At 41.6% G+C, this 17,143-nt stretch overlaps 1 protein-coding gene across 1 annotated transcript in view; it reads left to right on the top strand.

Annotated features, from left to right (window-relative positions):
- LOC129678494 (pregnancy zone protein-like) overlaps positions 1-17,143 on the top strand; it is a 42,578-nt gene that overhangs the window by 5,694 nt on the left and 19,741 nt on the right. Inside the window, exons 7-15 of the mRNA XM_055609294.1 lie at positions 809-893; positions 2,276-2,399; positions 3,227-3,341; positions 4,021-4,130; positions 6,454-6,615; positions 7,928-8,155; positions 9,084-9,147; positions 12,975-13,117; positions 16,957-17,106. Coding sequence (XP_055465269.1) covers positions 809-893; positions 2,276-2,399; positions 3,227-3,341; positions 4,021-4,130; positions 6,454-6,615; positions 7,928-8,155; positions 9,084-9,147; positions 12,975-13,117; positions 16,957-17,106 — 1,181 coding nt within the window. The remainder of the gene's footprint in view (positions 1-808; positions 894-2,275; positions 2,400-3,226; positions 3,342-4,020; positions 4,131-6,453; positions 6,616-7,927; positions 8,156-9,083; positions 9,148-12,974; positions 13,118-16,956; positions 17,107-17,143) is intronic.

The raw sequence follows: 17,143 nt of genomic DNA, 5'->3' as shown, positions 1-17,143 counted from the left end.
TGTGTGTGTGTGTGTGTGTGTGTGTGTGGTGTACACATGTGTGTGTGTGTGTGTGTGTGTGTGTGTTGGGAGGTGATAGGTACTCATTCCGTGCGTGCATATGTAGATGGCCGAACTCGATAGCAAGAAACCAACCAAAAAACACGATTCCCAAAGCTCCCCAGGGCTTCCGTGACAATCACATAACAAGGTCATACCTTTCACACCTGTGGGAGACGCCGGAGAAGAAAGGGTCCAGCAAGAGGAAGTGGCAAATTGTAGAACATTGTCTAGCAAGTTCTGAAGCCGGCATGGATTAGTCAGGAGCATAGGGGAATCGGGACAAGGTACCTTCAGCTTCCAGAGTGGAAAATTCGAGAAAACCATTGGAAGAGGCAGAGTCTGCAGAAAGCAGTCACCCCGGATAATTCTCGGTTCAGTAGATCTACCACGAGGTGCCTGATAATGGGGCTAAACATGGATGATGGTCAGTCAGAAGAGCTGGCACGAGGTAGAAATGACAGAAAGAGAGAGAGAGAGAGAGAGAGAGAGAGAGAGAGAGAGCGGGAGAACCCACAGCCCTTCTGTTCCTACATCTAACTGTGGTGGTCTTCAGAGTCAGTGATGTTTCACCCGCCTTTGAAATCTTGCACAAATCAGAGGAGTCTGGGAAAAGTAGAATCATGAATGATGACATGTCTTTCCCAGTACTGACACTCATGCTCCTTCCATGTGATTCTATGTCATAGATTCTTCTAACAGATTCCATTGGTAATACTTACCAGGTCTCCTACCAACCTTCACCCCCTTTCTCCTCTATTCAAACCAGTTTTACCCAGATTTGAAGTACAAGTGAAAACGCCCAACATTATTGCTTTCCTGGAAGAAGAATTTGTTGTAACTGCCTGTGGCTTGTGAGTTACATTTCTCTTTCATCTTATTTTGATGTCCATATTCTATTTGAGAGGATGGGTTTTAAGTAACATTTAGTAATGCATTGCTTATCAGTACAGACAAGCATTGGAAGGGGAGTACAGAAAGAAACCTATGGCCATGAGGCTAGACCTTGAGAACCTCACAGCTGGCATAAGGGGAGATTTCTGAGTAGTTTCCTATATCAGCTCTGTGGGAGGAGCTTGATTAAAATTAGAATCCCTGGCCCCACCTACAGAAAGTCTAATTACAATCTCCCCCACAACATGGGTCACAGGGCACTCTAAGCCAGGAAACTAATCCCAGCCTTGCATGGCACACTCCCACCATATTCGCCAGAAACAAACTGAATCATCCTGATGTTATTTACAAATTGTTTTTATTTTGTAGCCACAGCTTTCCCCAATAATTTCTCACTTACTACTTTTAAATTCTCAGAAATGCAGTCTTTATATATTTTTTTTTCTCTCTCTCTTTTTACCTAAAATAATGTTGGTAAATCTGACAGCAGAGATAGCGTTTTTTTTTTTAATTAATTATGTGGATATGTGCCACATAAATGGGCAAGTACCCAAGAAGCCCAGAGGTATCATAGCCACTAAAGCTGGAGGTGCAGGCAGTTGTGAGCCACCCCACGTGGGTGCTAGGGACAAACCTCAAGTCCTCTGGAAAAACGAGAAGCATTCTTTATGTATATGGGCATTTTGCCCACAGGTATGTCTGTGTACAATATGCATGCCTGGTACCTGCAAGAGGCCAGAAAAAGGCATCAGATTCCTTGGAACTGGTGTTGCAGATGGTTCTGAACCATCAGATGGGTGCTGGGAATCAAGCCTGGGTCCTCTTGAAGAGCAGCAAGTGCTCTTAATAGCCATCCTCCCGTTGCACCGGGCAGTCTTACAGCAAAACCTCAACTGAAAGGAGAGAAAGAGCTAAATGTGGTGACCGTTAATCCCAGCAATCAGGAAACAGGCAGGCAAATCTCTGAGTTTAACCCAGCCTGGTATATACAGCAAGTTCCAAGCCAACCAGAGCTAGATAATGAGACCTTATCCCAAAATTTAAAAAAAGGAAAATGAAATGAAATGAAAGAAGGCAGAAAGGAAGGAAAGAGGAAAGGAAAGAACCTTGGAAAAATACTAAGTCAGTATCTTTCAAAAGGTTCACTGACTACTTTGTCTTAGAATTATAGGTACATTCTCATTTAGACAGGATCCAATCTGCTATCATGAGCTTTTCTGGTGTGCAAACTCCAGGGGGATAAATGAATACAATGGAACAGTGAGTGGGTCCAGGCAGGTAAAGAGATATCTATGTCACTCACATTTCAATGGCATTCAGAATGATCATTTCATGGTTCTAGATACACATATGGAAAGCCTGTTCCAGGTCGGGTGACAATTAATGTGTGCAGAAAATACTCACTGCAGAGCTCCCACTGTCACGGCCAACTTTCACGAGCAATCTGTGAAGAATTCAGTAAACAGGTATGTTGAAACCACTCCCTCGTTCTTACTTTCTCGTGAGCTACAGTGCTAAGCGCAGCACAATCAGAGATGCTTTTGACAAGTCATCAAGCAAATCTTGGTAGCAGGAGGAAAAAATATGAAAATGTCTGGTAGTGTTAGGAGCCCAAATGAAGACAGAGCTTATAAATCTACAAATGCGTGCATTTGGCCAATCTTGTCATTTTCTTGCCGACAGCAATCAACATCTCAAGTTATAAGAGTAAAAAAAAAAAAAGAAAAGTATTCAAAGCTGGCTTTTGTCACAGAAGAATAGGTCAGGTGTTCCTGGGGTAGTGAGGATCCAGTGGCGTGTCATTTCCAAATGACAAAGGGAAAAATATTGAACAGTAAATGAGCATCTGGCCCAGAAGACCTGGGAGACAGCAACTAGAGGACCTGGTAACTGAGAAGCAAAGGCAAGAACAAGAGATCAAGGTCATCCTTGGCTACTTAACAAGGTGGCCCAGGAGAGATGGCTCGGTACTTACGAGCATCAAGGAAGAATGGAGAGAAATAGTCTTCACCTAAGAGCAACACAGGCAAGGAGCTATAATTGCAGAGTATGATGGCACACTCGGAGACTCTAGGAGAGAACAGGACCTAGTAGAAATAGGATCCATTTTTGGAAGAGAGGGGAGACAAAGGCTGGCTATAAATAACCCAAAAATTAACAAAGAACTGTGTCATGTTTGGGGTTGGGAAAGGAAAAAAAAGTACCTGAACGCTTAAAATGTGTTTCTAAACATATAACCAGCATCTTTGGTGGCAAATCAGAGAACTCAGGCACTCTTGCCCCTTCTCTTCAGGCAGATGATAAAGGATGTTTCAGACAAGTCGTAAAAACCAAAATATTCCAGCCAAGACAAAAAGGCTATGACATGAAATTAGAAGTGGAAGCCAAAATCAAAGAGGAGGGAACAGGTCTGTATTGTTTTGTTTTGTTTTGTTTTGTTTTGTTTTGTTTTGTTTTGTTTTGTTTTTTCAATAATTGTCAGTTAAGTAGAAACTTATCAAATTTCCATTTCATTTTTAATACTTTATGGTTTCTCCACATTATGAAAAGGACAGATCACTAACCTCAAGAAATTAAATGTTTAAAACAGAAGGTGTGTGTGCATTTGTGTGTGTGTGTGTGTGTGTGTGTGTGTGTGTGCAACTGTGATAAAAATTTCCATAAGGAACGTGGAATTTAAGGGAAGAGTGGACATGACGGGGAATAATTCTGAGGCAGAGACAGAGAGAGATGCTTACACTTGACTTTGATGTGCTTTGGGGAGTGACATTTTGGAAGATCAGTGGTGTGCAGGGGAAAGCACACAAGCACACTCATTCCCAGACTGGAGAAAATTGAGTCAGACAATGAGCTAAGGCGTGATTCTGAAAAAGCGTGGCTAGCTTCAGATATATGTGATAATGGCTTAGATAAACCATTTTAAAATAAGGCTAACGGAAGACACAGGATAAATAAAAACTGTATTGGATATGATACCTCGTAAAATTACTCACAGATTATTGTAGCATCTTGAAATCATGGAGGTGAGCCGAGGTGAAAGTAGGAGGTTCAAATACACAAACCCAACTTCACGTTTTTCTTTTTCAGGAATGGAGCTAACTGGCTATGGATCGTGTGAAATCACGAATACCTTAAGCAAACTGACATTTACTAAAGTGAATTCACATTACATGACGGGGCTTCCTTTATGGGGGCAGGTAAAATATTTCCCCTATAGTCATACTTAGAGATATGAAATATTCTTGTGTGTGTTCCATGTACACATGTATACATCTTTACATGAGCATAAGCACACATGTATGTCAGGTGTTCCTGGGATAGTGAGGATCCAGTGGCGTGTCATTTCCAAATGACAAAGGGAAAAATATTGAACAGTAAATGAGCATCTGGTGTATGGAGAAAAACTCGAAGTTGATGTCAAAAGGCCTCCTCAGACATTTTCTACCTTGTTCATTGGGGTGGGATCTCTCAGAGCTTGACAGTTCTGGCTGGTCTAACTAGCTACTTTGCTCCAGATGGTCCCTGCCTCAACACTCCTAGCTCTGGAATCATAGGCAGCCTGTCACACCCACCCAGCATTTATGTAGTGCTGGGAATCTGAACCCTCATGTATGTACAGGAAGCATTTCACCCACTGAACCATCTTCCCAACTCCAGGCATAAGGTTTTTGAGATTTAGCTGCAAAATCAAAATATATTAGAATTATTAAAAAAAAAAAAGAAAAAAAGAAATGACAGCAAATTATACATTTACCAGGGGTAGTGAAATGTTGGAAAACAAAGCAATTTTTAATCATCAGTCTCCTTACATGCCTCTATAATACATTTTTTTTCTGTGTAGTTTGGCTATATTCTTCTTGATTCCATCTTTGTAAATAAAGCCTTTCTAAAGCAATTTTTCATAGAAATAATTTTTAAAAAGTAATTGTGATAGTCAGCTTTCCATTACCATAACAGGATACTTGATACCATTAACTTATAAAAGGGAAAGGTTTATTTTGGCCTGGAGTCTTGGAAGTCTCAAGTCATTATGAGTTGTGTGTGTGTGGCAACACCACACATTACAGTGGAAGCACAGAGCAAGACAAATCCTACCTCTCATGACAAAGAGAGAGAGAGAGAGAGAGAGCCAAAATTTCAGTCTCCTTTGACAACACACCCCCAATGACTTAAGGACCTCAAACCCAGATTCTCCTACCAATAGCACCACTTTAGGATCTAAGCCTTTGGGAGACATTTAACATCCAAGAGATATCGATAATCTGTCATCCAGATGATGACATTTTTAATTACTGAAAATTTTAAAAAGTTTTGTTTTCAGTGCTAAAGCAATGTTTGTAGTGTTAGTAAATTTTAGGAACAATAATACAATTGAATAAACTTCTCATTTATGTTTATATAGTATAGATAAGATTTTAGGCATTTTTCAAGTTTGCTTTTATAGTAAATAATCTTTTGAGTAAATTCATGGGCCATTTCTTCATTTATATTTTGAATTTTGTATCTGAATTTAACTTTTACACTTTCTTCATTCATTTTAGCATTTCATATCAAGTTGGAAGGGAATGTTGTGATTTGGCAGGTTACCATAGGTCTAGAGAAAAGATCATGTGACAATTGAAATATGTGAGTTCACTAGAAAGTGAAGACAGAAAGAGAGGTGGTAGATCCCTGAAGGCATGCAGGCTGGAACTGAAGCAGAGGCCACAGAGGAATGCTGCTAACTGCTTTGCTCCTCGTGGTTTACTCAGCTTCTTTTTCATGCAAGCCAGGACCACCTGCCCAGGACTAGGCCTTCCCATGTCATCGATCAAGAAACTACACCGCAGGTTTGCCCTGAGGCCAATTTACTGGGGTCAATTTTTCTTAGTTCATGTTCCCTCTACTAAAAGTATTCTAGCTTATGTCATATTGACATAAAACTAAGCAGCAAAGACCCTATTGCATTAAAAAAAAAAAAAAAGCACAAGCTGTGAGGGCTAGAGTCATTAACTAAATACAATAATTCTACCTTATATGCAGTTATCAAGACGTAACATTGTATTCTAAAAATTATACAGTGTTATTGTTTCTTAATTAAAAATAAGAAAATAAGGGGCTAGAGAGATGTCTCCGTGGCTAAGAGCTGCACTTTGAGAGGACCCAGGTTCAATTCCCAGCATCCACATGACAGCTCACAGTCACCTGAAACTCCAATTCCAGGGGGATCTGATGCCCTGTTCTGAACTCCCACCAGGCACCAAGCACACACAGGGTGCACAAACATACATACAGACCAAGCACCCATACCCATAAAATCAAATCACTTAAAAACAATAAAATAAAAATAACCCATCAGGTTTCAAAATCAGGAGAAATATTTAAAAGTTTAAAGCTCGGAAAACAAGTCTCCTTTGCAGATGTGAGGATCTTCAGCAAAGGACAGGAACCGAGCAAGAGACAAAGGCGTAAACAGAGCAGTCTGGGAGGACGGTGTGAGTAGTTGGCATTTGTAACCAGTTGTCACGTCCCTGTTTCTAGGTTCTTCTTGTTGATGAGCAGAATCAACCAATCCCCAACAAAAACATATCTGTGCGCGTGGATCCGTACGGGAACCAGTCCACTTTCACTACTGACGAGCACGGCTTGGCCAACATTGTCCTTGACACTTCCACCTACACGTTTTTAATGCTGAGAGTCATAGTAAGTAGAAATGGGCATGTGAGGCTAAAAAGGCTTGGATTGTGGGGCCGCACGTGCTTAAGGATGTGTGAAAGGCACACGAGCTCCAGGAACAAAAGAAAACGTGATAAGAAATCGGACAAACTGAGCAACGTGGGGACAAATAATGAAGGCTGGGAAGTTCTGTGTCAGGAATCCTTACAGAATGCCCCGGCTTCAGGAACACTGGAAAGATTATCCTGGTATTTTAATTATCCTGGAAGTTTTTAACATGTTCATAGTTCTATTACCAGTTAAATTGTGCCTGATTCCTTTAGGAAAATACAATTTTTATCTATGCTTGAACAGTCAAATAATCTTTGTGATAAAGCCGTAAGAGGAAACAGCAATTGCTATCTACACAAGACCTGTACAAGGCCGGACCTAGCATGATGGATGGGGGAGGGGCTTATAAGGCCCCACCCCTGCCAGAGGAGCTAGGTCAGTGGTTCTCAACCTTGCTGATGCTGTCACCTTCTAATACAGTTCCTCATGTGGTGGTGACCCCCAACCATAAAATTATTTTCATAGCTATGTCATAACTGTAATTTTTCTACTTTATGAATCATAATATAAATATCTTATATGCCAAGATATCTGACATGGGACCCCTGTAAAAGAGTTGTTCAGCCTCCAAAGGGGTTACGACCCGTGGGTTGAGAAACCTTGAAAGAGCAGGGGGAGGAAAATCATATTTCTCAGTGATGTAGCCATTGGTACATTGCCCCCACTTAATCAGAAACTCCCCAGCCCATACTTGTGAGACAAGCATACTTAAATGTAATGGGTCACACACACACACAATAGGAGAGAGATTAAGAGACTTGATGCATAATGGGATAAGAAAGAATAATCAGATGGGGGAGTTGATCAAAGAATATATGTATGAAATGGTAAAAGAATAAATAAGTAAAGCAAAATGAGTGCTTTTAAGTGCAAATGAGGAAATAAATCTGTACAGAAAAAAGTGTACATGAGAGCTTTGTGAGCATAATGAGCATTTCTTAATCCCAGCACTCAGGAGGCAGAAGCAAGGAGACTGTGAGTTTAAAAGCCAGCCTGAGATACAAACGCTTAAATAATCTTAATACAAAGGTGAAAACGTGGCTGTAGGGTTAATAAAACAACCTTTTTACAGAAAGGTATCATATAGGTAAATGATAGATATAGATGGATGGATAGATGGATGGATAAATGGATAATAGATAGATAGATAGATAGATAGATAGATAGATAGATAGATAGATAGATAGATAGATACTAAATACAAGTGTGCTATTCGTTTTCCCATTAGGTCACCTACAAGCAGAACAACGACTGTTATGACAACTGGTGGCTCAGTGAGCATCATGTACAAGCAGAGCAGTCTGTAACTCATATCGCTTCCCCAAGCAATAGTTATGTTCATCTTGAGCTTATTTTTGGTACTTTGGCCTGTGGACAAACTCAGGAGATTCGGGCACACTACCTCTTGAATAAAGATATCATGAAGAATGAAAAAGACTTAACCTTTTACTATCTGGTAAGAATAAATGTCACTGAATCTCTAATCGTATATACCCCAAATTTCTCGGTGATGTAGCCATTCAAGGCTCCTCTCAAAATAAAAGGTTTTGTAGACCATCAGTGTTAACATTGGAGTTTGGAGGGTTTGGGTTTTGGTTTTTAGAGCTGTGGTTCCTCTGTGCAGCCTTGGCTGTCCTGCACATGCTTTGTAGACCAGGTTGGCCTCGAACACAGAGAGATCTGCCTGAATCCACCTTCCCAAGCGCTGGGATTACAGGCATGCGCCACCGCACCCAGCTGGAGATTTTCTTTTTATTGGAAGATAAACTGCTTCGTATAACATTATTCATGCTTTAATTCCTCATTTATCCTGTTCACTACTGAAATATTACCTCTAACATTTCTTTATTTCTATGAAAAAGTAACAGATTTACAGTAGTTATAATTTCCATTTCGTCTCTTCATAGTCCTGAGACCTTGGATAATTTACTAAACTTCATCCTCAAAAACAAGTATCAGCTATCTCACCTGAATTCTGGAAACAATAGTCCACATAAATACTATGCAAATTGGATTGTTCAAATTGCCTTATCTCAGACTCAGACACAGAGAATGAGCAATGCATTTTGTTTAGTTTAAAACAAGACGAACAACAGAGGATATTTCCACTGTATATTTGCCTCCACTGTGTATGCCATATACAGTAGGTGCCCTGTATATGCTTTTCACATATTCCTAGGAACAATAAATATTAAACAAAATAAAGCATAAAATTACGTACTCGTCATTTAGAACATGCATGGGAAAATGGTGGAAAGAAAGTATACTAATAAAAATAACTTCCACATTGCAGTAATATGATGGTTATTGATATTTCGTGAATGTGCCAAAGACAGGCAGACAGACCTTACAGCTGTGATGAGTGTGTTTCCTTCTGTCTTCAGGTCAAAGCAAGGGGAAGCATCTTCAGCTCAGGAAGCCACGTGCTGCCGCTTGAACAAGGAAACAGTAAGCATCTTTTGCTTTCTTTTTTCTTTTTTTTTTTTTTCTTTAATGTCCTCTCATCTTGCCAAACCCGCAACAACTGGGCAAGCCGGAGCCTCTTTCACATGACAGGAAGTGCATGTCAGCCCTCTGTCATCCAGTGACGAAGCTGTTCAGAACGCTTCCGGGTTTTAGGTTGTTATTCCTGATGTAAAATAGCTTAGCTTCATAACTATTTTCAAAAAGAAAAAAAAGGAACCAAAGGTGAAAGAAAAATGACAGAAGAAAATTTTTTTCTTCATGTATTTGTGTGTCAGATCCCTATTGCTGCCATAACGGGTTACCGCAGATTTCCCGGCATATAACGACATGGGTTTCTTTTCTTATATTTCTTCTGTTCAGAACTCTCACTGGACTCAAATCAAGGTATTGGCGGGACTGCCTTAGATCCGTGCCTTGCTTAGTGGTCCCTTCCATAACCGTCAAAGCCAGCAGCACTGCTGCCTCCCTTTTGTCACCGTCCTTACAGTGACATTGCCTCCACCTGGATAATTCCAACCAATTCTCACATCTCAAGATCCTGCTTTAACATCGGTGTGGGCTCAAAGATTTTCAGGTCTAGGTATCCGGGATTAGAATTCTGTCTACCGCAAGCATTCCAAGATCCACGCGCCCACGCAACGTTAGTCGAGGTCTCCAACAACCAACACCTCAGTCCATCGGCAGCTTTTACGCAGGCCTCCAAATCTCATAGATCATACACGGCACAACAGTCCCAAATTGCATCATTCCAAATCATCTAAATTAGGCCGCAAGGCCTTGGCTACAATCCCTGCCAGGGTGAAAATGATCCGTCTGGAGAGATACGAAATACTACCAGGCAAACAGCCCTGAATTCCAACACAGAACGGTCCTCTTTGGCCGCTGTCTCAGTCCTCCTAACTGCCCTTGCAGCCACCCTCCCTTTCCTGCTAAGCGTAGCATGTGCAAGCAACTGGTTTGGGGTCCTATACCTAGAAAGATCAAATGCTCTCCTTTTCCCATCTCTGGCTCTTTTAGTCCATGATGACAATGTCTCTTTTAGAATAAATTCCTCAGGGATCAGGTCACCCCCCTATGCTCTGCAAAGATATATATATCCAACCAGACAAAAGTTTCTCTGTGGATTTTTGTTTTCCTTGATAATTCCACCTCTCCTTTTGGCTTTTCCTGAGATGGAGATGAGATCTGTGAGTCATACGTGTAACCTCTTCAGAGGGATTTTGAAGAGGACTCTTTGTGGCTGAGCATAGTGGCATTTGCACTTTTCTATGATGTCAGCAAAAGGGACACATGGTTTCTCTCTAGAGCGGAGTTTCTAGAAAGCGCTCCCTGTGCCTTAGAAGCTGGATAATGTGAGGTTTTCTAACACCATTTTCCTCATTGAATCCTGCTGACTTCACGGTAAACAAGTCTCTGCTTTTACTCCCACCAAATCTTATTGCACCTAGCAGGAAAAGCCAGTGCTTCTCTTTAAACATCTCAATCCATTCTTTACATTTGCTTTCCACGTAAATTCAGGATGCAGATGAGCTAGAGGAATCCCCCTTCCCCGTGGCCCTCACTGGCTGCTGTTTGTTTTGTTTTGTTTTTTAATTCTTTATTATTATAACTGTCAATACTTATTAGTCACAGAAATTATTTCACAGTGACATCGCCACATAAGTATGAATCACACTTTGGCCTCCATTATCTTGTTCATCCTTCTCTTCCCTTCCCCTTCCCTTTCCTGCACTCTTCCTGTAGTTTCAGGTTGTTCTTTTCCCCATATAAGACAAGCCACACAACACTAATCTTGTTTTCTGGCTTGTTTCGTTTAACATAATGTCTTCCAGTTCCATCCATTTTCCTGAAAATGACATAATTTCATTTTTCTTTACGTCTGAGTAATATTCCACGGTCTATCTGTACCACATTCTCTTGCCCACTCATCTGTTGATGAATGCTTAAGTTGACTCCATTTATTTGTTGGTAGTGAACAGAGCTACAGAAAGTGTGGATATTTAGGTGCCTTATTTCATGTCCTTTTGATAAACACTCAAAAGTGACCTAGCTGGTTCATAGGATTATTCTATTTTTAGTTTGTTGAGCGTCTTCCATGTTGCTTACCACAGTGACTGCAGTAATTTACATTCTCACCAACTGCACCTAAAGGCTCATTCTCCTACAAGTCTTTGCTAGCACTTGCGTAACTTGTGTTTTCTTTTTCTGCCATTCTGACTGGAATGAAGTGGAATCTCAATGTAAAAACGACTTGCATTTCCCGGATGGCTGCAGAAACTGAAGCTTGCTTGTGTTCAACCATGAGCTTCTCCTCAGCATTACACATGTCACTCGCCCATTTTGTGACTATATTGCTTGTTCTTTTAATTTTTTCATTATATATATATATCCTGGATCTTAACGTTCTGTTAGGTGAATAGCTACTGAAGACGTTCCCCACTGAGTAGGTTATGGTTCTCCTTCTGAACTTAACATGCTTCCTCCCACCCCTGAAAGTAACTGCTCTCTGGTTTTATTTGAGTTTTCCTATGCAGGAGTAGTGGCTGCTGGCTGCTGGCTGCCTCTAGCCCACCATCTTAGATCGCCAAACACCTGGCATTACTTGTAGTCTCTGTGTTTTTCCTATCTGTTTATACTATGTTGTCTTCTCTAAAGGTCTACTAGACCACAACTCTCACTCTACATACTTCCTAAAGGACTTTTAGCATCATGAGTCTATCGGTCTAATAAAGACACAGTATTCCCTACTCTAAAGGCAGGCTCACCATGGGGTCCTCAGGTCAAGAGCATCTCCTCCGTCTCTGCAGCCTCACTATAGTTGGTTTATCAGTGTTTTTTAAATAAGCATAAGAGGGCTGGAGAGATGGCTCGGTGGTGAAGAGCACTGGCTGCTTTTCCGGAGGACCCGCGTCCACTTCTCAGTTCACTTCTCAGCACCTGCGGCTCAGAATTGTAGCTGGACGTTTGCTACTTTGCGAGTTCTTTTTTCATCTCCCCTTCTCTAACCCTCTTTTTCCACTCTTTCAAACCCCTAGCACTAGACTGGGAAAGAAAAAAAAAAATAAAAGGATAGAGAAGAAAGGGAGACATCATTAGACTACTTCCTGCTCATTACGGGCGTCTAGATCCTTGGAGCAAGTTTGATCTTCACTGTCAGGATGTCTAATTTCTTCCTTTTGTTGTTTCTTCTTGGCGCATGACTACTTAACAAACTGCGACCAACAGCAACCAACCCACAGCCCACCCAGGCCTCTCAGGGCTCTAGCGTTCATACACCCTCGGAATTCCAAGTGTCACACACTCGCAAAAACTATTTGCAGCTGGCAAAATCACACTGCTGCTAGAGAATAAGGCAAATCAGAGCCAGCTGCTTTGGACACTCTGAAGCAGCCCCATATCCCACACCTGGGTTTAAAATGAAAACACAGTCTCATAATACTTCCATGTTCTTAAAGAAACCAAGATGCCTGTCACCCCAGTCTCAAGGGATCTGGTGCCCTCTGCTGGCCTTTGTGGGCACTGCACAGATATGCTGCACAGATACACTCATACGCGTAAAATAAATTATAAAAAACCTTTAGAAATCGAGACGTGCCTAAATGACTTTTCCTTCTCAGCTGGTGGACAAAATTAAAACAGTATCTATAAAGACACCATTTGTTCAAGCACCTCTGCACGCAAAGGTGGCAAAGGTGCAAGTCTTTCTTACACGATACAAATACGAATTCTTAAATATTCTAAGAATTGCCCTGATGTGAAGTTGAGAATCAGTTCCTAATCCATAATCCTGAATCTCCTTTATTCTCCAGTGAAAGGGGTATTTTCCTTCCCACTTCAAGTGGAGCCAGACATGGCTCCTGAGGCTCAGCTGCTCGTTTACGCTACTTTACCTAATGAAGAAATTGTCGCTGACACGGAGACACTCAAAATTGAAAACTGTTTTGCCAATAAGGTAGGTGTTTGTGTCTAAGGCTGATCCTTTTATTCTCTCCTTTATACGTGTGGGCAATAAAGAAGTAATATCTGTTTTAAAAAAAATTTTTTTTGAGACAGGGCCTCTCTATGTAGCCATGGTTGTCCAGGAACTTACTATGTAGCCCAGGTTGGCCTTAAACTCAGAGAGAGTCTCCTGTCTCTGCTTTCAAAGTGTTAGGATTAAAGTCATACACCATGCCTGGCTTGATGTCTACTTAAAAGCCATCCCACAGGGCTCTTAAACATACTCTCAAGTCAGTGAGAGGAGGCACACCTCAACAGCCTCGTGGCAGCCCAGAAAGGTGGTCCACAGGCAGAACTCTTTAATTTAAAAGCCGTGTGTAGATTTCAAAACGGTTCCTGCACCAAACCCACACACACAAACAAACACATACACTAAAACAATATTTCTTATCCTATTTTATTGTCATTTAATTTTACGTGTATGGGTGTCTTGCCTGGATGGAAGTCCGTGCACCTTGTGTGTGTTTGTCACATGGGAAGGCCAGAATAGGGCACGGGAGCTGTGAGCAGCCATGTGGGTGATGGGGAGAGAACCCAGGTCCTCTGAAAAAGCATGCAGTGCTCCTAAGGGCTTAGCCATCTCTCCAGAGTTTGTATTTAAATTATTTTGAGATATTTTGTCACCAAACTTTCCATCGAAAATGCTGTCACACCAAGCTGTGTTCGTTTTATGCCGCCAACGCCCCAGCACACCATTCACTGCAGCGGAGTGTGCTGCTTTGAGTTTAAATTTAGCTCCTCAGGAAAGTGCAGGGTTTTGACACTCCAATAAGAATTAAAATGTACAAATTAACTTGTCAATGAGATCTTTTTTTAATTAATTTTTTACTCACTTTACATCCTGGTTGTAGCCCCATCCTTCCTCCCCTCCTAGTCCCACCATGCCTCCCTCCCCACTCCCCCCTCCCCGACCTATTCCTCAGAAAAGGGGAGCTCCCTTTCCCATCCACCCCAGCTCACCAAGTCACATCAGGCCTGGGCACGTAGTCTCTTTAAAGACTACAAAGCTGTGGTGTGGGCTCCACTAAGCTGTAAGTTTTATCCAAGCAGAATTGGCACTGGATATCTGGTTTTTTACTACTGTGGCAGATGGGCTCTGTCAGCTTCAGCCTCTCCCCACCGCCCCCCCAAAAAAAACTACACCTAGGAGGGTACTGTCTATTTACAGCAAGTGGACGTTTCTGCCATGGCACCTGTGTTCCCATTACATACACACATGTAGTAAATGTGGAGAGTATAAATGTGCAGGGATCTAAGCAAAAGGCAGCGTGGATTCCTGTGTAAATCCTTACCCCCCTCTAAGGAACACTGTTGAAACTGGATGTTGTGTCCAAGAGCATCAGGCTGGTTCTTCCGGGAGTTTCATGTCAAGGGGGTCTCCAGCATCAGCCTCCAGGGTCTTCGATGTGAGTCCTGTGTAGCCGTACGGCAAATCTCGAGACAGTTAAGGGCTTGGCACACCCCACTCTAACCCTGCGCAGCAGTCCCTCACTGGTGAGTCAGTCTTCACACACTCCAGACCTGAAGCTATCTGACAGCATATAACTGACAGAAAAAAAATTACTTTTCTATTCAGAATCAATGCCAGATTGGAACAACAACAACAACAAAATCTCTGATTCTGGGAATCTCTGTGTAACAGCACAAAGATCCTCGCTAGTAGTCCTGCTCCATTGAAAGTCACATTCACTTCAAAGCAAACACTCCTTCACATAGCATTGATAGAAAGCCAATGATCAAAAGCCAAACAAAGCCTTGACAAGAGCATAAATGAAGACGCTTGCAGCACTCGTGAGAATGGTGACTGCCACAAAAACACAGGAAGAACAGATCTGGTAGAGGAACTAATTTAGGCCCCTAGTAAAATGGTGAGCTAAAGTGAGCCAGAGTGAGGAAGGATGTGGGGTCAGACAGGGACATGTCTCTTCAAACCAGTATTTTTTTTTTCAATCTTTTACTGGACAGAGAAATGCTGTTTTCTATTTAAAATGTCTTTCCCTTAAGACAGCGCGTAGACATTAAATATGGATTAGTTTAAATGGATTTTCTGGCAGTCAGCCCTGCGAATGCTTGTTTTCGTACAGTTGAAAGGCAAGTAGAAAACAAGTCAGGTCAGGCATGGTGGATGCATGCCTCCGATCCCAGCCCTGCGGTCTCTCTGCAGCCACGAAAAGTCCTTTCTCCTAAGAAACAAAGTGAAAAGGTCTTGGGTGTTGAGCATCAGGCTTTGGGGCATTTTGTATCATATAATTCCATCATAATAAAAGCATAAATAACTTTTTTCCTTTGAACCTAACACCAACTATTATTACTATTATTACTATTATTCTCAACCAGATGTAATTATTCATTAAGGATAACATTGGTTAGTGTAGATAATACAACTTTCTTCAAAACGCACATTAAATTTCTTGTCTGGTTCTTGTATCGGTGAGCAATTTTACATTTTCCTAACATGCCCATTTCTTGGCAAATAATATTTTCTGTTGATCATAATCTCAAACAACTAAGTCGTTCATTTGACATAGACACAAATTCATTTTAATGAACGTAAATTTTCTAAAAATAAAGATACTTGAAAGTCTCCATACATGGTGATAACAGGTTGATTTAGAGATAGGGAAGTGTGCATCTCAGAACAGCATGATTTCAAACTGCTTCCTTATGATAGGAAAATTCACTGATCAAGTGTAATTTTGCTGAGCATTCTGATACTCTATTTAGAAAACAAACAGGTGCCAGGCGGTGGTGGTGCATGCATGATCCCAGCACTCAGGAGGCAGAGACAAGCAAATCTCTGTGAGTTCGAAGCCAGCCTGGTCTCCAGCATGAGTTTTAGGGCAGCCAAGGCTACACAGAGAAACCCTGTTTCAAAAAAAAGAAAGAAAGAGAAAACAAAACAAAAACAAATTTCTGAGGAAAAACAACAAAATAAAATAAAGCAAAACCAAAAACATCAGAACAGGACAAAACACTCAGGAAGAAAAGAAAGTTAAGAACTATATACAACAATGGAACCAACAACCAACCATTCCATAACTTTCTATTAGCACAATCAAAACTCTTAACGACTTCACATTGGTCTGTTTTTCTGTACTCCAAAACACCTCAGCACTCAGATGCTTGGTAAACTTTTTAACTTCCCAACAAACTTACATCTTTTTGCTCACAAACTTACATCTTTTTGCTCGTTTGTTTTTTAGAGACAGGTTTGTCGACCAGGCTGGCCTCGAACTCACAGAGATCTGCCTGCCTCTGCCTCCCAAGTGCTGGTATTAAACGCGTGCACCACCACTGCCCAGCTCATAGTTAGATCTTAAAATACATTTCAGGTATTTAATGGTCATCAGTTCTGCCCCTACTTTAGGATGTCATGTGACCATGACTGTCGAAGGTTCACTGTTTCATCTCTCCAGCTCCTCACACAGATAGGTCTGTGTCTTCCTTCTCCGGCCTGTTTTCAGTACCACACAGGATCCTATTCCAGTGGGATCAAAAGCAACTTACTTTGTTCTAGTTACAAAAAGAAAATGAAGTAAATCGATGCCACATATCCTGGTCATTCTGAGGATGGTGAACTGGGAGTTCCTAGGACAGTAAGCCCGCTCAAAGATGGAGAAAGAGAAAGGAAATAAATTAAAAATAAAATAAATACCTCAGCACGGGCTGGAGGAGTCAAAGCTGTAATATATATATGTCTGTGTGTGTGTGTGTGTGTGTGTGTGTGTGTGTGTGTGTGTGTGAGTGTATTTTTTTTAAGATACTGCTATAATGATATCATGCTCTTTGCAGGTAAATTTGAGTTTCTCACCAGCGCAGAGCCTGCCAGCCTCTGACACCCACCTGAAGGTCACAGCCGCACCCCAGTCCCTCTGCGCCCTCAGGGCGGTAGACCAAAGCGTGCTGCTGCTGAAGCCTGAAGCCGAGCTCTCGCCTCACTCCGTGAGTACCGGTTGGTTGCTGTCTTGGGCATCACAAA

Source organism: Psammomys obesus, unplaced genomic scaffold, assembly GCF_907164565.1.
Source record: "Psammomys obesus unplaced genomic scaffold, mPsaObe1.curated_primary_1811, whole genome shotgun sequence".
Classification (NCBI taxonomy): Eukaryota; Metazoa; Chordata; class Mammalia; order Rodentia; family Muridae; genus Psammomys; species Psammomys obesus.
The sequence above is the reverse complement of the archived record's forward strand: the minus strand, read 5'-3'. Positions and strand labels throughout refer to the sequence as shown.